At 46.6% G+C, this 27238-nt stretch overlaps 1 protein-coding gene across 6 annotated transcripts in view; it reads right to left on the bottom strand.

Annotated features, from left to right (window-relative positions):
* Positions 1-27238, bottom strand: part of LOC144485487 (NACHT, LRR and PYD domains-containing protein 3-like) — a 190384-nt gene that overhangs the window by 116948 nt on the left and 46198 nt on the right. For 2 of the 6 annotated variants that reach the window (XM_078203620.1, XM_078203621.1), the window contains 3 exons: positions 10163-10246; positions 7577-7660; positions 3006-3172 (listed from right to left, as the gene is read on the bottom strand). In XM_078203620.1, coding sequence (XP_078059746.1) covers positions 3006-3172; positions 7577-7660; positions 10163-10214 — 303 coding nt within the window. In that variant the 5' untranslated portion in view covers positions 10215-10246. Of the gene's footprint in view, positions 1-3005; positions 3173-7576; positions 7661-10162; positions 10247-18284; positions 18369-21023; positions 21108-27238 lie in introns of all 6 variants that reach the window. The other 4 variants (XM_078203616.1, XM_078203619.1, XM_078203618.1 and 1 more) reach the window with 4 other exon arrangements.

Here is a 27238-nt window from a genome sequence, read left to right as displayed (position 1 = left end):
AGAAACATATTTGCCTTTCATTACTGAGGAAGCTACTTGACGAATGGCGGTCGTCTGCAGAGGGGAAAAAAATGTTTTTTTATTCACTCCTCATCGCCAATGCAGGAAGCCTCCAAATCCACTTTCCCATCACCAGAAACCGTTTACTGAAAACCAAAAGGAAGAGCCGCAATCACGACATACAGCAAGTCTGTATCCCAGGACCAGCAGTCCGACTAAAGCCTCCGCTCAAGCAGCAGGTTTGTACTTCAAAAAGCTGCTAGAGCGATCTAATAACTATTTCCCATGTCCTTTATGGCCGTCATAACGCTCATAAACACAATTCATTGAACCAGGGCTAGGCCTCTGGTTTGATTATAATGGTGGAGTGATGGGTGTGTCATGCTATTATCGAATAGATTGAGGTGATAAGCAATGCTGCACCTGATAAATCTATCACATTTCACGAGCGCAGAGCATCGCACAACACCACACCCACTCCTCAGTTTAAAGAGCTACTTCATCTCCAACACAGGCTGTGCGCTGAGTCTTACCAACACTGTCATGAACAAGTGAATCTGCCACAAGTTCAGCTTGGAAAGTTCAGTCAATAATCGTGCTGCCAAGACATTCCTGATTGGAGAAATTAAGCTGCTTTGCCTCTTTTTCTAGACCATTTCAGAGGGCAGTGAGTAGTCAACCACATTTCTGTGTGATTGGATCCACATACAGGCCAGCTTGAGTCAGGACAGCAGGTTTCCTCAGCTAAAGTCACAGTTAGATGCCTGAAGATTGAAGGGTGGCAAATGTTGTGCGTTTGTTTAAGAAGGGTTGCAGGGAAAAGCCTGGGAACTACAGGGCGGTGAGCCTCACATCTGTAGTGGGTAAGTTGTTAGAAGGTATTTTGAGAGACAGGATCTACAGGCATTTAGAGATGCAATGACTGACGGGGACAGTCAGCGTGGTTTTGTGAGTGGAAAATCAGGTCTCTCAAATTTGATTGAGTTTTTGAAGGGGTAACCAAGAAGGTAGATGAGGGGAGTGCAGTTGATGTTGTCGATATGGACTTTAGCAAGGTCTTTGACAAGGTACCACATGGTAGGTTGTTGCATAGGGTTAAATCTCACGGGATCCAGGGTGAGGTAGCCAAATGGAGACACAATTGGCTTGATGACAGAAGACAGAGGGTGGTTGTATAGGGTTGTTTTTCAAACTGGAAGCCTGTGACGAGTGATGTGCCTCAGGGATCCGTGCTGGGTCTACTGTTATTTGTCATTCATATTAATGATTTGGATGAGAATTTAGTAGGCATGGTTAGTAAGTTTGCAGATGACACCAAGATTGGTGGCATAGCGGATAGTGAAGACAGTTATCTAGCATTGCAACGGGATCTTGATCAATTGGGCCAGTGGGCTGACGAATGGCAGATGGAGTTTAATTTAAATAAAAGCAAGGTGTTGCATTTTGGTGGATCGAACCAGGGCAGGACTTACTCAGTTAATGGTAGGACGTTGGTGAGAGTTACAGAACAAAGAGAGCTCGGGGCACAAGTTCATAGCTCCTTGAAAAAGTGGACAGAGTGGTGAAGAAGGCATTCGGCATGCTTGGTTTCATTAGTCAGAACATTGAATACAGGAGTTGGGATGTCTTGAAGTTGCACAAGACATTGGTACGGCCACATTTGGAATACTGTGTACAGTTCTAGTCACCCTATTATAGAAAGTATATTAAACTAGAAAGAATGCAGAAAAGATTTACTAGGATGCTACCGGGACTTGATGGTTTGAGTTGTAAGGAGAGGCTGGATAGACTGGGACTTTTTTCTCTGGAGCGTAGAAGGCTGAGGGGTGATCTTATAGAGGTCTATAAAATAGAGGTGCACAGATTAGCTAGATAGTCAATATCTTTTCCGAAATGTAGAGGAGACTAAACTAGAGTGCATAGGTTTAAGGTGAGAGGGAAGAGATACAAAAGGGTCCAGAGGTGCAATTTTTTCACACAGAGGATGGTGCGTGTCTGGAACAAGCTGCCAGAGGTAGTAGTAGATGCGGGTACAATTTTGTCTTTTAAAAGCATTTAGAGAGTTACATGAGATGGGTATAGAGGGATATGGGACAAAAAGGCACAATTGGGACTAGCTTAGGGGTTAGAAAATGGGACTGCATGGACAAGTTGGACTGAAGCGTCTGTTTGCATGCTGTAAATCTCTATGACTCTATAAAGGGCCTTAGCAAAACAAATTGGTTTTGACGAAATATACAAACTGCCACAGTGAAATCAAAGCATGTTTCATGGGGCGGCACGGTAGCACAGTGGTTAGCACTGCTGCTTCACAGCTCCAGGAACCTGGGTTCGATTCCCGGCTTGGGTCACTGTCTGTGTGGAGGTTGCACATTCTCCTCGTGTCTGCGTGGGTTTCCTCTGGGTGCTCCGGTTTCCTCCCACAGTCCAAAGATGTGCGGGTTAGGTTGATTGGCCATGCTAAAATTGCCCTTAGTGTCCTGGGATGCGTAGGTTAGAGGGATTAGTGGGTAAATATGTAGGGATATGGGGGTAGGGTCTTGGTGGGATTGTGGTCGGTGCAGACTCGATGGGCCGAATGGCCTTTCTCTGTGCTGTAGGGTTTCTAAGAATGGTGTTTTAAAGCTCTGATCTCGCAAGGGCTCCTTTAACACTGGTTTACACAAGCACCTGAGTAGACCCAGTAATATCCCAATAAACTGCGTGGTGAGTGCAGCCAAGCTGCTGTCCCCGTGCGTGGTGAGTGCAGCCAAGCTGCTGTCCCCGTGCGTGGCGAGTGCAGTCGAGCTGTGAAGTTTCCCTCTCCTCATACCTGGGTCTGGTGTAGACTTAAAGACAGGAATATTATCAGTCAATAACTCCATTATCAGTGCAGCGTGTGATTCCTTGTCTGCTGGAAGATTATCTGGACAGAACCTGCTCTTTTACCATCATTTGTCAATATATCCGGAAAGTTGTGTACTGATAGGAATAATGCAAACTAATTCTGTATTCCTCCCACTTACCCCATGTTCTTGTCCAGTGAAAATCCTCTCGTATGTTAACGTTAAGCTGACTCCATCCACTCCTCCTTCCATCGCCTGCACTAGTCTGTCCCGGTAGAATTTTGTCAATTGGAACAACTGGTAATCATCACAGTTTGTCAGGAACTGAGGGATTGTGGAGTTTGGATCTGTGAACACAAATGGAGAAAAATAAACACGTCAATGAGTTTCTATCCATGTTGTTACACTTCACTTTACAAGAAGCAACTGAAGCCTCCTGTGAACCGTATTATCAAACACCTTCTGGGAACACAGAAACATTCAGTGAAAGCTTATTTGACCTTATCCCAAGAACGAACTTAGCTCCAAATCCATGAACATCCACTGTTAATAAGAACATAAGAACACAAGAAATAGGAGCAGGAGTAGGCCATCTAGCCCCTCGAGCCTGCCCCGCCATTCAATAAGATCATGGCTGATCTGAAGTGGATCAGTTCCACTTACCCGCCTGATCCCTATAACCCCTAATTCCCTTACCGATCAGGAATCCATCTATCCGTGATTTAAACATATTCAACGAGGTAGCCTCCACCACTTCAGTGGGCAGAGAATTCCAGAGATTCACCACCCTCTGAGAGAAGAAGTTCCTCCTCAACTCTGTCCTAAACTGACCCCCCTTTATTTTGAGGCTGTGCCCTCTAGTTCTAGCTTCCTTTCTAAGTGGAAAGAATCTCTCCACCTCTAACCTATCCAGCCCCTTTTGTGCAAAGGGACCTGGGAGTCCTTGTGCATGAGACGCAAAAACCCAGCCTGCAGGTGCAACAGGTGATCAAGGCGGCAAATGGGATGTTGGCCTATATCGCAAGGGGGATAGAATATAAAAGCAGAGACGTCTTGCTGCATCTGCACAGGGCATTGGTGAGGCCGCAGCTGGAATACTGTGTGCAGTATTGATCCGCTTATTTGCGGAAGGATATATTGGCCTTGGAGGGAGTGCAGAGAAGGTTCACCAGGTTGATCCCAGAGATGAGGGGTGTTGATTATGAGGAGAGACTGTGCAGATTGGGTTTGTACTCGTTGGAATTTAGAAGGCTGAGGGGGGATCTTATAGAGACCTATAATCTGACACAGGTAAAGCATTCAAATCGATTAAGAAGGTTATACCTGGACACTCAGAGAAACTCAGAAAATCTGGAAGAGTCAACATGAAAAGGGAAATCGTGCTGAACTAATTTACTGGAGTTCTTTGAAGGATCAGTGACACCGTGGATAAAGAGGAGCCTGTAGACATGCTGCACTTGGATTCCAGAGGCCATTTGAGGAGGTGCCACATCAAAGTTTTGTGGAAAATAAAAGGTGACAGTGCAGGGAGTAACATAATAGTATTGATAGAAGATTGGCTGGCTGGTAGAAAACAGAGTATTGATGAATGGGTGCTGTATCCGATTGGCCGGCTGGGACCAGTGGAAAGCTGCAAGCGTCTATGCTGCGGCATCAACTTGTTACAATTTTTATGAATGAAATAGACGAGAGAAGTGAAGGCATCAAGGTTAAAGTTACAAATGATACAAACATCGGTAGAAAAGGTTCTTGTGAAGAGGATATAAGGAGGTTGTGCATGGGTGAGTAAGTAAAACTGACAGATGGAGTATTATGTGGGAGAATGTGAATCTGTTTGCTTTGGCAGGGAGGATAAAAGAAACAGTATTACTAAACAGGAGAATGGCTGCAGGATTCTGATGCATTTGGATTTGGGTGGTCTCGTGCATGAGTCAGAAAAAAATAATTTGCAGGTACAGCAAGTCATTGAAAGGCGAATGGAATATCGTCCTTTATTTTGAGGGGACTTGAAGATAAAAGGATATTATGCTTCAGTTTTACAGGGAATTGGGAAGACCACGTCTCAAATGGCTGATGAACAGCAGTTGGAGTTTAATTTACATCAATGCGAGGTGATGCATTTTGGTAGATCGAACCAGGGAAGGACTTACTCAGTTAATGATAGGGCGTTGGTGAGAGTGACAGAACAAAGGGATCTTGGGAACAGGTTCATAGCTCCTTGGAAGTGGAGTCACAGGTGGGCAGAATGGTGAAGGCGGCATTCAGCATGTTTGGTTTCATTGGTCAGAACATTGAATAAAGGAGTTGGGACGTCTTGTTGAAGTTGTACAAGACATTGGTGAGGCCACACTTGGAATACTGTGTGCAGTTCTGGTCACCCTCTTATAGAAAGGATATTATTAAACAAGAAAGAATGCAAAAAAGATTATTTACGAGGATGCTACTGGGACTTGATGGTTTAAGGTTTAAGGCGAGGCTGCATAGACTGAGACTTTTTTCCCTGGAGCGTAGGAGGCTTAGGGGACATCTTATAGAGTCTGTAAATTAATGAGGGGCAACTTTTCCCAAATGTAGGGGGGGTCTAAAACTAGAGGGCATAGGTTTAGGGAGAGAGGGGAGAGATACAATTTTTTCCACAGAGAGTAGTGAGTGTCTGGAACAAGATGCCAGAGATGGGAGTGGAGTCAGGTACAATTGTGTCTTTTAAAAAGCATTTAGAAGTTATATGGGTAAGATGTGTATGGAGGGATATGGGCCAAACGCAGGCAATTGGGACGAGCTTATTGGTTAACAAAAAAGGGTGGCATGGACAAGATGGGCCGAAGGGCCTCTTTCCATTCTGTAAACCTCTATGACTCTAGGAATATTGTGCCCAGTTAATTCGGGCGGCATGGTCAGTCTAAGAGGACCTAAGGACCTGTTCCTGTGCTGTAATTTTCTTTGATGGAGTCAGTGAGATCAGACAGTGTGTAACCCGGGGAGGATGGGGTCAGTGAGATCAGACAGTGTGTAACCCGGGGAGGATGGAGCCAGTGAGATCAGACAGTGTGTAACCCGGGGAGGATGGAGTCAGTGAGATCAGACAGTGTGTAACCCGGGGAGGATGGAGTCAGTGAGATCAGACAGTGTGTAACCCGGGGAGGATGGAGTCAGTGAGATCAGACAGTGTGTAACCCGGGGAGGATGGAGTCAGTGAGATCAGACAGTGTGTAACCCGGGGAGGATGGAGTCAGTGAGATCAGACAGTGTGTAACCCGGGGAGGATGGAGTCAGTGAGATCAGACAGTGTGTAACCCGGGGAGGGAGTCAGTGAGATCAGACAGTGTGTAACCCGGGGAGGATGGAGTCAGTGAGATCAGACAGTGTGTAACCCGGGGAGGATGGAGTCAGTGAGATCAGACAGTGTGTAACCCGGGGAGGATGGAGTCAGTGAGATCAGACAGTGTGTAACCCGGGGAGGATGGAGTCAGTGAGATCAGACAGTGTGTAACCCGGGGAGGATGGAGTCAGTGAGATCAGACAGTGTGTAACCCGGGGAGGATGGAGTCAGTGAGATCGGACAGTGTGTAACCCGGGGAGGATGGAGTCAGTGAGATCAGACGGTGTGTAACCCGGGGAGGATGGAGTCAGTGAGATCAGACAGTGTGTCACCCGGGGAGGATGGAGTCAGTGAGATCAGACAGTGTGTAACCCGGGGAGGATGGAGTCAGTGAGATCAGACAGTGTGTAACCCGGGGAGGGAGTCAGTGAGATCAGACAGTGTGTAACCCGGGGAGGATGGAGTCAGTGAGATCAGACAGTGTGTAACCCGGGGAGGATGGAGTCAGTGAGATCAGACAGTGTGTAACCCGGGGAGGATGGAGTCAGTGAGATCAGACAGTGTGTAACCCGGGGAGGATGGAGTCAGTGAGATCAGACAGTGTGTAACCCGGGGAGGATGGAGTCAGTGAGATCGGACAGTGTGTAACCCGGGGAGGATGGAGTCAGTGAGATCAGACGGTGTGTAACCCGGGGAGGATGGAGTCAGTGAGATCAGACAGTGTGTCACCCGGGGAGGATGGAGTCAGTGAGATCAGACAGTGTGTAACCCGGGGAGGATGGAGTCAGTGAGATCAGACAGTGTGTAACCCGGGGAGGATGGAGTCAGTGAGATCAGACAGTGTGTAACCCGGGGAGGATGGAGTCAGTGAGATCAGACAGTGTGTAACCCGGGGAGGATGGAGTCAGTGAGATCAGACAGTGTGTAACCCGGGGAGGATGGAGTCAGTGGCTCAGTTCAGTAGTTGCCATCCAAAGTAAACATCCGAACACTACAGAAATAATAAAAGTTAGGACCAATTAAGCCAGGTTCGATCCTGAGATTTGACTTGTCCAGTGGGATCAGCTGGAATCTTAACTCACTGTTTAAACCGTGCTGCAGTTTGTTGGGGTGTATTTTACCGTCCCACATGGCAGGAGAATCAGAGCGGGGGAGGGGCAGATCATGGAAAGGTCCGTTGATCTCGAGTGGGATTTTCTGGTTTCGTCACTGTCGAGATTCACCTTATAGCCCCCAGCTATCTATTGGACAGTACCAGAGCTCATGAGCTCCCTACATCTGTGACTGGGATGAACCTCTAGATGGTCACTCAATTCCTCTCCCTCTCAGACCCTGTTCTCTTTTAACTTTGTATTTGAACCGTTGATTCTTGCTCAAAATCTGGAACTTTGTCCTGTATGAAATTACGATTTTAATTATTTTCTGAACCTACCCGCATCCATTTTCACTCTTGTTGAAGATGTTGGATCTGATCCTTCAGCCCCGGTGGTGTTAGACGATCCCATATTCTGACACTCTGTAATAAATACAATTTTCCACATAAAATTGCACCGAGAAACACCTCATAGCAGCCATACATTTTACATGTAATATTTCAGGAAATTTATTTGCGACACAGAGTCACTGCTAATTCTGTTCAATTCTTGAAATATAAAGAGAAGGTGCTGGAAAATCCCAACAGGTCTGGCAGCATCTGAGGGAAAGAAAACAGAGTAAACATGTTGAGTCCACGATGACTCTTGGTTCGAACCCCAATGTTATCTCTGTTTCTCTCTCCACGATGCTGCCACAGCGACTGAGATTTTCCAGCATTTTCTGTTTTTGTTCCAGATCTCCAGTCGTTCATTTTTACTCGACCTGTGTATTCAGATTTGAAACGCGTCCAGGCAAGCCCAGGCAATCTGCAAATGTTCTTTCTCCATTGGGCTTGGCTTTCTTTCAGCAGCATCACAGGTAGAGACCGCTGACATTCCCTGTCAGTCCTCAATAACCAGTTATTAATAATTATAATTTAAATTATGCTCAGTTCCAGACAAGAAGCTAAGTTGTTTGAGCTCAATATAGGCAGTTCCCAATACCAGCTATCTATAGGACAATTCCAGTACTCAGGAACTCCCTCACCTGTGACGCTGATGTCACTCCAGATGGTCACTCACTTCCCTCTTTCTACCCAGCCACTAGAAATATTTACCTCACAAAATGCAGCATCTCTCCTGGAACCAAACATAGTTTTACTTCCAATTATTAATAAGTAGTTTCAGTTTCCTCAGGACTTCTTTGTCTGGTAAACTAACAGTCCAGGCTCAATTCCCTATCAAATCTATCCATTGAGTCATCTGGAGAAGAGCTTTTTGCTTCATTCAGACACTTGCACGTGCAAAGACCTCTGTGTGTCGGATAGATTCCAATTATCAGATTAGCAAAGTAATCTGTTGCGCAATTAATAACCGGTCTCAGTTTCCAAAGGACCTGTTTGTTTGGTAAACTCACAGTGCGGGTGCAATTCCCTCTCGATCAAATCTATCCATTGTGTCATCTGGAGAAGAGCTGGATGAGTATTACAGACACTGCACGCTTCCAGGTGCAAAGATCGGTGTCTATCTGACACCTGCACCAGTCTGCCATGAGGGGCCTTGTCAAAGGATCATTAAGATCATTGAAAGAATGTGCCCGCTTTGCTATGGGTACGATTGTGCAAAGCCCGACTGTGATTTACTTCAAGGTGAAAGTGAATGGAAAATTTGGGTTTGGGGGTAAAAAGCTACAGGAGGATGGAGTCAGTGAGATCAGACAGTGTGTAACCCGGGGAGGATGGAGTCAGTGAGATCAGACAGTGTGTAACCCGGGGAGGATGGAGTCAGTGAGATCAGACAGTGTGAAACCCGGGGAGGATGGAGTCAGTGAGATCAGACAGTGTGTAACCCGGGGAGGATGGAGTCAGTGAGATCAGACAGTGTGTAACCCGGGGAGGATGGAGTCAGTGAGATCAGACAGTGTGTAACCCGGGGAGGATGGAGTCAGTGAGATCAGACAGTGTGTAACCCGGGGAGGATGGAGTCAGTGAGATCAGACAGTGTGTAACCCGGGGAGGATGGAGTGAGTGAGATCAGGCAGTGTGTAACCCGGGGAGGATGCAGTCAGTGAGATCAGACAGTGTGTAACCCGGGGAGGTTGGAGTCAGTGAGATCAGACAGTGTGTAACCCGGGGAGGATGGAGTCAGTGAGATCAGACAGTGTGTAACCCGGGGAGGATGGAGTCCGTGAGATCAGGCAGTGTGTAACCCGGGGAGGATGGAGTCAGTGAGTTCAGACAGTGTGTAACCCGGGGAGGATGGAGTCAGTGAGATCAGACAGTGTGTAACCCGGGGAGGATGGAGTCAGTGAGATCAGACAGTGTGTAACCCGGGGAGGATGGAGTCAGTGAGATCAGACAGTGTGTAACCCGGGGAGGATGGAGTCAGTGAGATCAGACAGTGTGTAACCCGGGGAGGATGGAGTCAGTGAGATCAGACAGTGTGTAACCCGGGGAGGATGGAGTCAGTGGCTCAGTTCAGTAGTTGCCATCCAAAGTAAACATCCGAACACTACATAAATAATAAAAGTTAGGATCAATTAAGCCAGGTTCGATCCTGAGATTTGACTTGTCCAGTGGTATCAGCTGGAATTTTAACTCACTGTTTAAACCGTGCTGCAGTTTGTTGGGGCGTATTTTACCGTCCCACATGGCAGGAGAATCAGAGCGGGGGAGGGGCAGATCATGGAAAGGTCTGTTGATCTCGAGTGGGATTTTCTGGTTTCGTCACTGTCTAGATTCACCTTATAGCCCCCAGCTATCTATTGGACAGTACCAGAGCTCCCTCCATCTGTGACTGGGATGAACCTCTAGATGGTCACTCAATTCCTCTTCCTGCTCAGACCCTGTTCTCTTTTAACTTTGTATTTGAACCGTTGATTCTTGCTCAAAATCTGGAACTTTGTCCTGTATGAAATTACGATTTTAATTATTTTCTGAACCTACCCGCATCCATTTTCACTCTTGTTGAAGATGTTGGATCTGATCCTTCAGCCATGGTGGTGTTAGACGATCCCGTATTCTGACACCCTGTAACAAATACAAGTTTCCATGTAAAATTCCACCGAGAAACTCCCCATAACAGCCATACATTTTACATGTAATATTTCAGGAAATTTCTTTGTGACGTGGAGTCACTGCTAATTCTGTTCAATTCTTGAAATATAAAGAGAAGGTGCTGGAAAATCCCAACAGGTCTGGCAGCATCTGAGGGAAAGAAAACAGAGTAAACATGTTGAGTCCACGATGACTCTTGGTTCGAACCCCAATGTTATCTCTGTTTCTCTCTCCACGATGCTGCCACAGCTACTGAGTTTTTCCAGCATTTTCTGTTTTTGTTCCAGATCTCCAGTAGTTCATTTTTACTCGACCTTTGTATTCTGATTTGAAACGCGTCCAGGCAAGCCCAGGCAATCTGCAAATGTTCTTTCTCCATTGGGCTTGGCTTTCTTTCAGCAGCATCACAGGTAGAGACCGCTGACATTCCCTGTCAGTCCTCAATAACCAGTTATTAATAATTATAATTTAAATTATGCTCAGTTCCAGACAAGAAGCTAAGTTGTTTGAGCTCAATATAGGCAGTTCCCAATACCAGCTATCTATAGGACAATTCCAGTACTCAGGAACTCCCTCACCTGTGACGCTGATGTCACTCACTTCCCTCTTTCTACCCAGCCACTAGAAATATTTACCTCACAAAATGCAGCATCTCTCCTGGAACCAAACATAGCTTTACTTCCAATTATTAATAAGTAGTTTCAGTTTCCTCAGGACTTCTTTGTCTGGTAAACTAACAGTCCAGGCTCAATTCCCTATCAAATCTATCCATTGAGTCATCTGGAGAAGAGCTTTTTGCTTCATTCAGACACTTGCACGTGCAAAGACCTCTGTGTGTCGGATAGATTCTAATTATCAGATTAGCAAAGTAATCTGTTGCGCAATAAATAACCGGTCTCAGTTTCCAAAGGACCTGTTTGTTTGGTAAACTCACAGTGCGGGTGCAATTCCCTCTCTATCAAATCTATCCATTGTCTCATCTGGAGAAGAGCTGGATGAGTATTACAGACACTGCACGCTTCCAGGTGCAAAGATCGGTGTCTATCTGACACCTGCACCAGTCTGCCATGAGGGACCCAGTCAAAGGATCATTAAGATCATTGAAAGAATGTGCCCGCTTTGCTATGGGTACGATTGTGCAAAGCCCGACTGTGATTTACTTCAAGGTGACAGTGAATGGAAAATTTGGGTTTGAGGGTATAAAGCTACAGGAGGATGGAGTCAGTGAGATCAGACAGTGTGTAACCCGGGGAGGATGGAGTCAGTGAGATCAGACAGTGTGTAACCCGGGGAGGATGGAGTCAGTGAGATCAGACAGTGTGTAACCCGGGGAGGATGGAGTCAGTGAGATCAGACAGTGTGTAACCCGGGGAGGATGGAGTCAGTGAGATCAGACAGTGTGTAACCCGGGGAGGATGGAGTCAGTGAGACCAGACAGTGTAACCCGGGGAGGATGGAGTCAGTGAGATCAGACAGTGTGTAACCCGGGGAGGATGGAGTCAGTGAGATCAGGCAGTGTGTAACGCGGGGAGGATGGAGACAGTGAGATCAGGCAGTGTGTAACCCAGGCAGGATGGACCGATTAGCGAGAGGCAACATGGTTTTGTGAAGGGGAGGTCGTGTCTCACAAACTTCATCGAGTTTTTTGAGGAAGTGGCGAAGATGATTGATGAGGGTAGGGCAGTGGACGTTATTTATATAGACTTCAGTAAGGCCTTTGACAAGGTCCATCATGGCCGACTGGTGCAGGTGAAGTCGCATGGGACCAGGGGTGAGCTGGCAAGGTGGATACATAACTGGCTCAGTCAAAGAAGACAGAGGGTAGAAGTGGAAGGGTGTGTTTCTGAATGGAGGCCTGTGTCAAGTGACGTTCCTCATGGATCAGTGCTTGAAACTTTGCTATTTGGAGGAAAATGTAACTAGATTGATTTGTAAGTTCGTAGACGACAGAAAAGTTGGTGGATTTGCGGATAGCGATGAGGACCATCAAAGGATACAGCAGGATATAGATAGGTTGGAGGCTTGGGCGGAGAGATGGCAGATAGAGTTTAATCCAGACATATGTGAGGTAATGCATTTTGGAAGGTCTAATACAGATAGAAAATATACAGTAAATGACAGAACCCTTAAGAATATTGATTGACAGAGGGATCTGGGTGTACAGGGACACAGGTCACTGAAAGTGGCCACGCAGGTGGAGAAAGTAGTCAAGAAGGCAAAGGCACGCTTGCCTTCATCGGTTGGGGCACTGAGTTTAAAAATTGTCAAGTCATGTTGCAGCTTTATAGAACCTTAGTTAGGCTGTGCTGGGAAAAATAATGTTCAATACTGGTCGTCACACTACCAGAAGGATGTGGAGGCTTTGGAGAGGGTACAGAAAGGATGTTGTCTGGTATGGAGGGCATTAGCTATAAGAGAGTTTGGAGAAATTTGGTTTGTCCTCACTGGAACGGCGGAGGTTGAGGGGCAACTTGATAGAAGTCTGCCTACCTGGTGCTGGGGTCACGGATGTCTCCGAGCGGATAGGAGGCATTTTAAAAGGGGAAGATAAAGAAACGGATGTCATTATACACATTGGTGGAAATGACGTAGATAGGAAGAGTAGGGGGGTCCTAAGAGAGCAATTCAGGGAGTTGGGAAATAGGTTAAAAAGTAGGGTCACTAGGGTGGCCATCTCTGGGCTGCTCCCAATGCCTCGTGCCAGTGAGGATAAGAATAGGGAGTTGGTTCAAATGAATGCCTGGCTAAAGGACTGGTCCAGGAGGGAGGGCTTTATTTTCATAGACCAATGGGAGGTTTTCAGGAGAGGATGGCACCTGTACAAGAGGGAGGGGTCACAACTAAGTTGGAAGGGCACAAATATCCTGGCTGGGAGCTTTGCTAATGCAGTTCGGGGGGGGTTTAAACTAGTATGGCAGGGGGGTGGGGATCAAACTATTAGGTCTATAAGTGTGGTGGCTGGGGACGAGCTTGGGGCTGGGACAAGGCTGGCAAAGAAGAAGAGCACTCTGGGGGAGGACGACCTCACTGAGCCTGGGGGTCTGGAGTGCTTCTACTACAATGCAAGGAGCGTAGCAGGTAAAACAGACGAACTTGGGGCCTTAATGCACACGAGGAATTTGGATGTGGTTGTGGTGACAGAGACTTGGTTGAAAGAGGGACAGGACTGGCAGCTGAATATTCCAGGGTACAAGTGTTTTAGGCGAGACAGAGGAGGGGCCAAAAGAGGTGGGGGAGTAGCGGTATTGGTTGGAGAGCATATTACAGCGGTGCAGAGGGAGGACAATTCGGAGGAGTCGTGTAGCGAGTCACTCTGGGTGGAGCTTAGAAACAGGAAAGGCGCAGTCACTATGTTGGGGGTGTACTACAGGCCCCCCAACAGCCCAAGGGAAGTGGAAGAATGGATATTTCAGGAGATACTGGATAGGTGCAGGAAATATAGGGTTGTTGTAGTGGGAGACTTCAATTTCCTTGGTATAGACTGGAAATCGCTGAGGGCAGGGACTCTGGATGGTGAGGCATTTGTAAAATGTGTACAGGAGGGTTCGTTGGAACAATATGTGGACAGCCCAACTAGAGAGGGGGCTATACTGGACCTGGTGCTGGGGAATGAGCCCGGTCAGGTCTTCAAAGTTTTGGTTGGGGAACATGTGGCAAATAGTGACCACAATTCTGTTAGCTTTAGGATAGTGATGGAAAAGGATGAGTGGTGTCCCAAGGGTAAGGTGTTGGATTGGGGGAAGGCTAACTTTATTGGGATCAGGCAGAAATTGGCAGCTCTTGATTGGGAGAGGCTGTTTGAGGGTAAATCCACATCTGGTATGTGGCAGTCTTTTAAGGAACGGTTGTTAGGGCTACAGGACAAGCATGTGCCTGTAAAAAAGAAGGATAGGAAGGGTAGGATTAGAGAACCGTGGATAACCAGGGAAATTGAGGGACTGGTCAAAAGGAAAAGAGAGGCGTATGTTAGGTCCAAGCAGCTAAAAACGGAGGGAGCTCTGGAGGAGTATAATGAAAGTAGGAAAATACTCAAACGGGGAATTAGAAGAGCAAAAAGGGGTCACGAAATGTTCTTGGCAGACAGGATTAAGGAGAATCCCAAGGCATTTTATTCATACGTTAGGAACAAAAGGGTTGTTAGGGAAAAAATCGGACCTCTCAGGGACAAAAGTGGGGACTTATGCTTGGAGCCCAAAGAGGTAGGGGAGATCCTAAATGAATACTTTGCGTCGGTATTCACTAAGGAGAGGGATGTGTTGACTGGGAGTGTCTCGGAGGGGAGTGTTGAACCGTTGGAGAAAATCTCCATTACAAAGGAGGAAGTGTTAGGTTTGTTAGAGAATATAAAGACTGACAAATCCCCAGGGCCTGATGGAATCTATCCAAGGCTGCTCAGGGAGACGAGAGGTGAAATCGTTGGGCCTCTGGCGCAAATCTTTGTCTCGTCACTGGACACAGGTGAGGTCCCAGAGGATTGGAGGATAGCCAATGTGGTCCCGTTATTTAAGAAGGGTAGGAAGGATAACCCGGGTAATTATAGGCCGGTGAGCTTGACGTCCGTGGTGGGGAAGTTGTTGGAGAAGATTCTTAAAGATAGGATGTATGCGCATTTAGAAAGGAATAAACTCATTAACGATAGTCAACATGGTTTTGTGAGAGGGAGGTCATGCCTCACGAACCTGGTGGTGTTTTTTGAAGAAGTGACCAAAATGGTTGACGAAGGAAGGGCCGTGGATGTTGTCTATATGGACTTTAGTAAAGCATTTGACAAAGTCCCTCATGGTAGGCTAGTGAAAAAGGTTGGATCCCATGGGATAAAGGGGGAGGTGGCTAGATGGGTGGAGAACTGGCTTGGTCATAGAAGACAGAGGGTGGTAGTGGAAGGGTCTTTTTCCGGCTGGAGGCCTGTGACTAGTGGTGTACCGCAGGGCTCTGTATTGGGACCTCTGCTGTTTGTGATTTATATAAATGATCTGGAAGAAGGAGTAACTGGGGTGATCAGTAAGTTTGCGGACGACACAAAACTGGCAGGACTTGCAGATAGTGAGGAACATTGTCAGAGGCTACAGAAGGATATAGATAGGCTGGAAATTTGGGCAAGGAAATGGCAGATGGAGTTCAATCCTGATAAATGCGAAGTGATGCATTTTGGTGGGAATAATGTAGGGAGGAGCTACACGATAAATGGAAGAACCATAAAGGGTGTAGAGACGCAGAGGGACCTGGGTGTGCAAGTCCACAGATCTTTGAAGGTGACGTCACAGGTGGAGAAGGTGGTGAAGAAGGCATATGGCATGCTTGCCTTTATAGGACGGGGCATAGAGTATAAAAGTTGGGGTCTGATGTTGCAGATGTATAGAACGTTGGTTCGGCCGCATTTGGAATACTGCGTCCAGTTCTGGTCGCCATACTACCAGAAGGACGTGGAGGCTTTGGAGAGAGTACAGAGGAGGTTTACCAGGATGTTGCCTGGTATGGAGGGGCTTGGTTATGAGGAGAGATTGGGGAAACTGGGGTTGTTCTCGTTGGAAAGACGGAGGTTGAGGGGAGACTTAATAGAGGTGTATAAAATTATGAAAGGCATAGATAGGGTGAACGGTGGGAAGCTTTTCCCCGGGTCGGTGGTGACGTTCACGAGGGGTCATAGGTTCAAGGTGAAGGGGGGGAGGTTTAACACAGATATCAGAAGGACATATTTCACACAGAGGGTCGTGGGGGCCTGGAATGTGTTGCCGGGCAAGGTGGTGGAGGCGGACACACTGGGAACGTTTAAGACTTATCTAGACAGCTATATGAACGGAGTGGGAATGGAGGGATACAAAAGAGTGGTCTAGTTTGGACCAGGGAGCGGCGCGGGCTAATTGTTCCTGGTTTCTCGTTTCAAGGCTTCATTCTATGATCATCTTGCTGGTGCCAGTACAGAGTGAGACTGCGGATAGTGGGAACCTGTCTCGGGGGCAGGGAATTCATATGGTGTTCGTGGAAGTGGAAATGACTAGGGTTGGGAAGCATTTTCCGATCGGGGCCATTGTGATCTCCTGGACTCGTTTCGATCGCCTCAGGGGGTCGGAGAGGAATTTCCCAGATTTTTTTTTCCCCATATTGGCCTTGGGGTTTTTCACTCTGGGTTTTCGCCTCTCCCTGGAGATCACATGGTCTGGCATGGGGGGGTGGGGGTAAGTTAATAGGTTGTAATGAACAAAGCATCGTAGCTGTGAGGGACAGCTCGGTGGATAGGATATTGGTATGTAGATAGGCTGGAAAATTGGGCGGAGATCCTGGATTCAGGATTCAATCCTGGACCGGGGAGCGGCGCGGGCTTGGAGGGCCGAAGGGCCTGTTCCTGTGCTGTATTGTTCTTTGTTCTACAAGATTATGAGGGGCATGGACAGAGTGGATAGTCAGAAGCTGCTTCCCAGGGTGGAAGAGTCAATTATTAGGGAGCATAGGTTTAAGGTGCGAAGGGCAAGACTTAAAGGAGATGTACGAGGCAAGTTTTTTTACACTGAGGGTGGTGGGTGTCTGGAACTCACTGCCGGGGGAGGTAGTCGAAGCAGATACGATAGTGAGTTTCAAGGGGCATTTGGACAAATACATAAATAGGATGGGAATAGAGGGATTGGGTCACTGGAAGGGTTGGGGATTTTAGTTAATTCGGGCGGCATGGTCAGTCTAAGAGGACCTAAGGACCTGTTCCTGTGCTGTAATTTTCTTTGATGGAGTCAGTGAGATCAGACAGTGTGTAACCCGGGGAGGATGGAGTCAGTGAGATCAGACAGTGTGTAACCCGGGGAGGATGGGGTCAGTGAGATCAGACAGTGTGTAACCCGGGGAGGATGGGGTCAGTGAGATCAGACAGTGTGTAACCCAGGGAGGATGGGGTCAGTGAGATCAGACAGTGTGTAACCCAGGGAGGATGGGGTCAGTGAGATCAGACAGTGTGTAACCCAGGGAGGATGGAGTCAGTGAGATCAGACAGTGTGTAACCCGGGGAGGATGGAGTCAGTGAGATCAGACAGTGTGTAACCCGGGGAGGATGGAGTCAGTGAGATCAGACAGTGTGTAACCCAGGGAGGATGGGGTCAGTGAGATCAGACAGTGTGTAACCCAGGGAGGATGGGGTCAGTGAGATCAGACAGTGTGTAACCCGGGGAGGATGGAGTCAGTGAGATCAGACGGTGTGTAACCCGGGGAGGATGGAGTCAGTGAGATCAGACAGTGTGTAACCCGGGGGGGATGGAGTCAGTGAGATCAGACAGTGTGTAACCCGGGGGGGATGGAGTCAGTGAGATCAGACAGTGTGTAACCCGGGGAGGATGGAGTCAGTGAGATCAGACAGTGTGTAACCCAGGGAGGATGGGGTCAGTGAGATCAGACAGTGTGTAACCCGGGGAGGATGGAGTCAGTGAGATCAGACAGTGTGTAACCCGGGGAGGATGGAGTCAGTGAGATCAGACAGTGTGTAACCCGGGGAGGATGGAGTCAGTGAGATCAGACAGTGTGTAACCCAGGGAGGATGGAGTCAGTGGCTCAGTTCAGTAGTTGCCATCCAAAGTAAACATCCAAACACTACATGAATAATAAAAGTTAGTATCAATTGAGCCAGGTTCGATCCTGAGATTTGACTTGTCCAGTGGTATCAGCTGGAATCTTAACTCACTGTTTAAACCGTGCTGCAGTTTGTTGGGGTGTATTTTACCGTCCCACATGGCAGGAGAATCAGAGCGGGGGAGGGGCAGATCATGGAAAGGTCCGTTGATCTCGAGTGGGATTTTCTGGTTTCGTCACTGTCTGGATTCACCTTATAGCCCCCAGCTATCTATTGGACAGTACCAGAGCTCATGAGCTCCCTCCATCTGTGACTGGGATGAACCTCTAGATGGTCACTCAATTCCTCTTCCTACTCAGACCCTGTTCTCTTTTAACTTTGTATTTGAACCGTTGATTCTTGCTCAAAATCTGGAACTTTGTCCTGTAAGAAATTACGATTTTAATTATTTTCTGAACCTACCCGCATCCATTTTCACTCTTGTTGAAGATGTTGGATCTGATCCTTCAGCCACGGTGGTGTTAGACGATCCCATATTCTGACACTCTGTAATAAATACAAGTTTCCACATAAAATTGCACCGAGAAACACCTCATTACAGCCATACCTTTTACATGTAATATTTCAGGAAATTTATTTGCGACACGGAGTCACTGCTAATTCGGTTCAATTCTTGAAATATAAAGAGAAGGTGCTGGAAAATCCCAGCAGGTCTGGCAGCATCTGAATGAAAGAAAACAGAGTAAAAATGTTGAGTCCACGATGACTCTTGGTTCGAACCCCAATGTTATCTCTGTTTCTCTCTCCACGATGCTGCCACAGCTACTGAGATTTTCCAGCATTTTCTGTTTTTGTTCCAGATCTCCAGTATTTCATTCTTACTCGACCTGTGTATTCAGATTTGAAACGCGTCCAGGCAAGCCCAGGCAATCTGCAAATGTTCTTTCTCCATTGGGCTTGGCTTTCTTTCAGCAGCATCACAGGTAGAGACCGCTGACATTCCCTGTCAGTCCTCAATAACCAGTTATTAATAATTATAATTTAAATTATGCTCAGTTCCAGACAAGAAGCTAAGTTGTTTGAGCTCAATATAGGCAGTTCCCAATACCAGCTATCTATAGGACAATTCCAGTACTCAGGAACTCCCTCACCCGTGACGCTGATGTCACTCACTTCCCTCTTTCTACCCAGCCACTAGAAATATTTACCTCACAAAATGCAGCATCTCTCCTGGAACCAAACATAGTTTTACTTCCAATTATTAATAAGTAGTTTCAGTTTCCTCAGGACTTCTTTGTCTGGTAAACTAACAGTCCAGGCTCTATTCCCTATCAAATCTATCCATTGAGTCATCTGGAGAAGAGCTTTTTGCTTCATTCAGACACTTGCACGTGCAAAGACTTGTGTGTTGGATAGATTCTAATTATCAGATTAGCAAAGTAATCTGTTGCGCAATTAATAACCGGTCTCAGTTTCCAAAGGACCTGTTTGTTTGGTAAACTCACAGTGCGGGTGCAATTCCCTCTCTATCAAATCTATCCATTGTGTCATCTGGAGAAGAGCTGGATGAGTATTACAGACACTGCACGCTTCCAGGTGCAAAGATCGGTGTCTATCTGACACCTGCACCAGTCTGCCATGAGGGACCCTGTCAAAGGATCATTAAGATCATTGAAAGAATGTGCCCGCTTTGCTATGGGTACGATTGTGCAAAGCCCGACTGTGATTTACTTCAAGGTGAAAGTGAATGGAAAATTTGGGTTTGAGGGTATAAAGCTACAGGAGGATGGAGTCAGTGAGATCAGACAGTGTGTAACCCGGGGAGGATGGAGTCAGTGAGATCAGACAGTGTGTAGCCCGGGGAGGATGGAGTCAGTGAGATCAGACAGTGTGTAACCCGGGGAGGATGGAGTCAGTGAGATCAGACAGTGTGTAACCCGGGGAGGATGGAGTCAGTGAGATCAGACAGTGTGTAACCCGGGGAGGATGGAGTCAGTGAGATCAGACAGTGTGTAATCCGGGGAGGATGGAGTCAGTGTGATCAGACAGTGTGTAACCCGGGGAGGATGGGGTCAGTGAGATCAGACAGTGTGTAACCCGGGGAGGATGGAGTCAGTGAGATCAGACAGTGTGTAACCCGGGGAGGATGGAGTCAGTGAGATCAGACAGTGTGTAACCCGGGGAGGATGGAGTCAGTGAGATCAGACAGTGCGTAACCCAGGGAGGATGGAGTCAGTGAGATCAGACAGTGTGTAACCCGGGGAGGATGGAGTCAGTGAGATCAGACAGGGTGTAACCCGGGGAGGATGGAGTCAGTGAGATCAGACAGTGTGTAACCCGGGGAGGATGGAGTCAGTGAGATCAGACAGTGTGTAACCCGGGGAGGATGGAGTCAGTGAGATCAGACAGTGTGTAACCCGGGGAGGATGGAGTCAGTGAGATCAGACAGTGTGTAACCCGGGGAGGATGGAGTCAGTGAGATCAGACAGTGTGTAACCCGGGGAGGATGGAGTCAGTGAGATCGGACAGTGTGTAACCCGGGGAGGATGGAGTCAGTGAGATCAGACAGTGTGTAACCCGGGGAGGATGGAGTCAGTGAGATCGGACAGTGTGTAACCCGGGGAGGATGGAGTCAGTGAGATCGGACAGTGTGTAACCCGGGGAGGATGGAGTCAGTGAGATCGGACAGTGTGTAACCCGGGGAGGATGGAGTCAGTGGCTCAGTTCAGTAGTTGCCATCCAAAGTAAACATCCGAACACTACAGAAATAATAAAAGCAAGGACCAATTAAGCCAGGTTTGATCCTGAGATTTGACTTGTCCAGTGGTATCAGCTGGAATCTTAACTCACTGTTTAAACCGTGCTGCAGTTTGTTGGGGTGTATTTTACCGTCCCACATGGCAGGAGAATCAGAGCGGGGGAGGGGCAGATCATGGAAAGGTCCGTTGATCTCGAGTGGGATTTTCTGGTTTCGTCACTGTCTGGATTCACCTTATAGCCCCCAGCTATCTATTGGACAGTACCAGAGCTCATGAGCTCCCTCCATCTGTGACTGGGATGAACCTCTAGATGGTCACTCAATTCCTCTTCCTACTCAGACCCTGTTCTCTTTTAACTTTGTATTTGAACCGTTGATTCTTGCTCAAAATCTGGAACTTTGTCCTGTAAGAAATTACGATTTTAATTATTTTCTGAACCTACCCGCATCCATTTTCACTCTTGTTGAAGATGTTGGATCTGATCCTTCAGCCACGGTGCTGTTAGACGATCCCGTATTCTGACACCCTGTAACAAGAACAATTTTCCATGTAAAATTCCACCGAGAAACTCCCCATAACAGCCATACATTTTACATGTAATATTTCAGGAAATTTCTTTGTGACGTGGAGTCACTGCTAATTCTGTTCAATTCTTGAAATATAAAGAGAAGGTGCTGGAAAATCCCAGCAGGTCCGGCAGCATCTGAATGAAAGAAAACAGAGTAAACATGTTGAGTCCACGATGACTCTTGGTTCGAACCTCAATGTTATCTCTGTTTCTCTCTCCACGATGCTGCCACAGCTACTGAGATTTTCCAGCATTTTCTGTTTTTGTTCCAGATCTCCAGTATTTCATTTTTACTCGACCTGTGTATTCTGATTTGAAGCGCGTCCAGGCAAGCCCAGGCAATCTGCAAATGTTCTTTCTCCATTGGGCTTGGCTTTCTTTCAGCAGCATCACAGGTAGAGACCGCTGACATTCCCTGTCAGTCCTCAATAACCAGTTATTAATAATTATAATTTAAATTATGCTCAGTTCCAGACAAGAAGCTAAGTTGTTTGAGCTCAATATAGGCAGTTCCCAATACCAGCTATCTATAGGACAATTCCAGTACTCAGGAACTCCCTCACCCGTGACGCTGATGTCACTCACTTCCCTCTTTCTACCCAGCCACTAGAAATATTTACCTCACAAAATGCAGCATCTCTCCTGGAACCAAACATAGCTTTACTTCCAATTATTAATAAGTAGTTTCAGTTTCCTCAGGACTTCTTTGTCTGGTAAACTAACAGTCCAGGCTCTATTCCCTATCAAATCTATCCATTGAGTCATCTGGAGAAGAGCTTTTTGCTTCATTCAGACACTTGCACGTGCAAAGACTTGTGTGTTGGATAGATTCCAATTATCAGATTAGCAAAGTAATCTGTTGCGCAATTAATAACCGGTCTCAGTTTCCAAAGGACCTGTTTGTTTGGTAAACTCACAGTGCGGGTGCAATTCCCTATCAAATCTATCCATTGTGTCATCTGGAGAAGAGCTGGATGAGTATTACAGACACTGCACGCTTCCAGGTGCACAGATCGATGTCTATCTGACACCTGCACCAGTCTGCCATGAGGGACCCTGTCAAAGGAACATTAAGATCATTGAAAGAATGTGCCCGCTTTGCTATGGGTACGATCGTGCAAAGCCCGACTGTGATTTACTTCAAGGTGAAAGTGAATGGAAAATTTGGGTTTGAGGGTATAAAGCTACAGGAAGATGGAGTCAGTGAGATCAGACAGTGTGTAACCCGGGTCAGTGAGATCAAACAGTGTGTAACTGACTCCATCCTCCCCGGGTTACACACTGTCTGATCTCACTGACTCCATCCTCCCCGGGTTACACACTGTCTGATCTCACTGACTCCATCCTCCCCGGGTTACACACTGTCTTATCTCACTGACCCCATCCTCCCCGGGTTACACACTGTCTGATCTCACTGACTCCATCCTCCCCGGGTTACACACTGTCTGATCTCACTGACTCCATCCTCCTGTAGCTTTATACCCTCAAACCCAAATTTTCCATTCACTTTCACCTTGCAGTAAATCACAGTCGGACTTTTCACAATCGTACCCATCGCAAAGCGGACACATTCCGTCACGTTCAATGATCTTAATGATCCTTTGACAAGGTCCCTCTTGGGAGGTTAGTTTGGAAGGTTCAGTCGCTCGGTATACATGGGGAGGTAGTAAATTGGATAAGACACTGGCTCAATGGAAGAAACCAGAGAATGGTTGTGGAGGATTGCTTCTCTGAGTGGAGGCCTGTGACTAGTGGTGTGCCGCAGGGATCGGTGTTGGGTCCATTGTTGTTTGTCATCTATATCAATGATCTGGATGATAATGTGGTAAATTGGATCAGCAAGTTTGCTGATGATACAAAGATTGGAGGTGTAGTGGACAGTGAGGAAGGTTTTCAAAGCTTGCAGAGGGATTTGGACCAACTAGAAAAATGGGCTGAAAAATGGCAAATGGAATTTAACGCAGACAAGTGTGAGATATTGCACTTTGGAAGGACAAATCAAAGTAGAACGTACAGGGTAAATGGTAGGACTCTGAAGAGTGCAGCTGAACAGAGGGATCTGGGAATACAGGTACAGAATTCCCTAAAAGTGACGTCACAGGTGGATAGGGTCGTAAAGAGTGCCTTTGGTACATTGGCCTTTATAAATCGGAGTATCGAGTATAAAAGCTGGAGTGTTATGGTAAGGTTATATAAGGCATCGGTGAGGCCGAATTTGGAGTATTGTGTACAGTTTTGGTCACCTAGTTACAGGAAGGATGTAAATAAGATTTAAAGAGTGCAGAGAAGGTTCACAAGGATGTTGCCGGGACTTGAGAAGCTGAGTTACAGAGAGAGATTGAACAGGTTGGGACTTTATTCCCTGGAGCGTAGAAGATTGAGGGGAGATTTGATAGAGGTGTATAAGATTTTGATGGGTATAGATAGAGTGAATGCAAGCAGGCTTTTTCCGCTGAGGCTAGGGGAGAAAAAAACGAGAGGGCATGGGTTAAGGGTGAAAGGAGAAAAGTTTAAAGGGAATATTAGGGGGGGCTTCTTCACGCAGAGAGTGGTGGGAGTGTGGAATGAGCTGCCGGATAAAGTGGTAAATGCGGGGTCACTTTTAACATTTAAGAAAAACTTGGACGGGTTCATGGATGAGAGGGTTGTGGAGGGATATGGTCCAAGTGCAGGTCAGTGGGACTCGGCATAAAATGGTTCGGCACAGACAAGAAGGGCCAAAAGGCCTGTTTCTGAGCTGTAATTTTCTATGGTTCTATGCTTCTATCCTTTGACAAGGTCCCTCATGGCAGACTGGTGCAGAAGGTGAAGTCGCATTGGATCAGAGGTGAGCTGGCAAGGTGGATACAAAACTGGCTCGGTCAAAGAAGACAGAGGGTAGCAGTGGAAGGACGCATTTCTGAATGGAGGGCTGTGACAAGTGCTGTTCCTCAGGGATCAGTGATGGGACCTCTCCTGTTTGTAATACAGTGGAACCGATTTAGCGCAAATTCGGAAATAACGCGATGAATCATTGGACCCATTTTTTTTAACCCTGATTGGACCCCGAAATAGGACCCCGATTTAGCGCGACCATGCTTTTTTCGCGATAACATTTTATGGACCCCAACCATCGCGTTATAACGGGGTCGCAGTATATATATAAATGATTTGGAGGAAAATGTAACTGGTTTGATTAATAAGTTTGCGGATAACATAAAAGTTGGTGGATTTGCGGATAGTGACGAGGACCATCAGAGGATACAGCCGGATATAGATCAGTTGGAGACTTGGGTGGAGAGATGGCAGATGGAGTTTAATCCGGACAAATGTGAAGTAATGCATTTTGGAAGGTCTAATACAGATTGGAAATGTACAGTAAATGGCAGAACCCTTAACAGTATTGATAGGCAAAGGGATCTGGGTGTACAGGTACACAGGTCACTGAAAGTGGCAATGCAGGTACAGATGTCATGCTTGCCTTCATCAGCCGGGGCACTGAGTTTAAAAATTGGCAAGTCATGTTGCAGCTTTATGGAACCTTAGTTAGGCTGCACTCGGAATATAGTGTTCAATTCTGGTCGCCACTCTACCAGAAGGATGTGGAGGCTTTGGAGAGGGTTCAGAAAAGATTTACCAGGATGTCGCCTGGTAGGAGGACATTAGCCATGAGAAGAGGTTGGAGAAACTTGGTTTGTTCTCACTGGAACGACGGAGGTTGAGGGGCGACCTGAAAGAAGTCTACAAGATTATGAGAGGCATGGACAGAGTGGATAGTCAGAAGCTTTTTCCCAGGGTGGTAGAATCAATTACTAGGGGGCACAGCTTCAAGGTACGAGGTTTAAAGGATTTGTGCGGGGCAGACTTTTTACACAGATGGTGGTGGGTGCCTGGAACTTGTTGCTGGGGAAGGTAGTGGAAGCGGGGAGGGTAGTGACTTTTAAGGGGCGTCTTGACAAGTCCATGAATAGGATGGGAATAGAGGGATATGGTCCCCGGAAGGGTAGGGGGTTTTAGTTCAGTCGGGCAGCATAGTCGGTTGAGGCTTGGAGGGCCAAAGGGCCTGTTCCTGTGCTGTAATTTTCTTTGTACTTTGATCGATGTGCATGTGCACACGTTCCCCAGTTCCTGCCCTCATTGAGAATTGTACACCTTATTTTTTGTCTCTCCGTTTTCTTCCAACCAAATCCATCAGTTCTCACTTCAATGCCACAAATTATTGCTGCCAACTATATGCCCACTTCAGCAACTTGTCATTACCCATTTGGAGTTCCACACTGTCCTCCTCACAGTTTATAATACTTCATACCTTTATGTGTTTGCAAAATTTGAAATTGTCCCCTGCACATCAAGATCGAGATCAGAATATATTCCAGATAAAGCATGGGTCACAATCCCGATCCCTGGGGAACATCCCTACAACCCTTTCTCTGCCCGAAATATATCCATTGAGCATCACGTTCTGCTTCCAATTTTCAGCCATTTTTTTCTCTCAACGTTGCTAATGTCTGTTTTATTCCATGAACTGAAACTTTTCTCACAAGTCCTCTGCATTGCTTTATATCCAATGCCTTTTTATAGTCCATGTACACCGCATTATTCTTATCGATCTTTTTTTGTTTGTTTCCTCCTGATACTTTTTTTAAGCTGGCTTTTCCGATTCAAACCACTTGATTCCAAGTCACTACTAATTCTGTAGTGAATCATTACTTCTGGAAGTGTGCCCGAGATGGCATCGGAGTGTGTTGATTTCTTCCAAGTCATCCCCAACATAGCCTCTAATTCTATATTTTACTCACATTCCATGCTTTTAAAAATCTATGACTCTAACATTACATCCTGAATCTAATGAATCTCTCATCTCTCCAGTGCCAGTACACCCTTTCTCAAGTGAGAACAAAACTTCCCGTTATTCTGAGGCCATTCCCCCGAATTCTCCAGGCATGGCCATTATTTCCTTCCTGTGATTTGGAATTGGAATTGGAGACCAAGAGTAGTGTGTCAAAGTTCGCAGATGACACTAGAACCTGAAGAGGGACATAGATAGTTTGATTGGGCAAGGGTCTGGCAGATGGGACTACAATGATGGTAAATGTGAGGTCATCCATTTTGGTGGGAACAACAGCAAAATGGACTATGATTTAAATGGTGAAAAAATGCAGCATGCTGATGTGCAGAGGGACCTGGGTGTCCTTGAGCATGAATCGCAAAAGGTTGATTTGCAGGTGCAGCAGGTAATTAAGGCAGCAAATGGAATTTTGTGCTTTATTGATAGAGGGATGGAGTTTAAAAACCAGGAAGTTATGTTGCAGCTGTATACGGTGCTGGTGAGGCCATACCTGGAGTACTGTGTACAGTTTTGTTCTCCTTATTTGAGAAAGGATATACTGGCACTGGAGGGGGTGCAGAGGAGATTCACTGGGTTGATTCCGGAGTTAAGGGGGTTAGCTTATGAGGAGAGACTGAGTAGACTGGGACTATACTCATTGGAATTTAGAAGAAGAACTGGGGGGGGGTTATGAAGGGAATAGATAAGGAGACATGAGGTTGTTTCCACTGGCGGGTGAACTAGAATTCGGGGGAATGGCCTCAGAATAACGGGAAGCAGATTTAGGACTGAGTTGAGCAGGAACTTCATCACCCAAAGGGCTGTGAATCTGTGGAATTTCCTGCTCAGTGGAGCAGTTGAGGTTAACTCGTTGAATGTTTTTAAGGCAAAGATAGATTTTTCAACAGTAAAGGAATTGGGTGTTATGGAGAGTGGGCGGGTAAGTAGAGCTGAGTCTACAAAAAGGTCAGCCACGATCCTATTGAATGGTGGAGCAGACTCGATGGGCCTGATGGCCTGCTCCCGATCCTAGTTCTTATATTCTCCTCTATGTACTCTATGAACAGTATGTTTTGTCTGTATAGCGCGCAAGAAACAATACTTTGCACTGCATGCCAATACATGTGACAATAATAAAACAGATATTAAACTTACGAGCCAGTGCTTGCATGGATGGTCCTTAAAACCTTTTCTTTGAGCAAGGCTGTAACATTTACAATTCTCCAGTCCTCTGGTACCTCATTGGAGTCCAAGGAAACCAGAAGATTATGGCCAGGCCCTC

This window comes from Mustelus asterias, unplaced genomic scaffold (genome assembly GCF_964213995.1).
Source record: "Mustelus asterias unplaced genomic scaffold, sMusAst1.hap1.1 HAP1_SCAFFOLD_195, whole genome shotgun sequence".
Lineage (NCBI taxonomy): Eukaryota > Metazoa > Chordata > Chondrichthyes > Carcharhiniformes > Triakidae > Mustelus > Mustelus asterias.
This window is presented reverse-complemented; position numbering and strand designations above follow the sequence as displayed.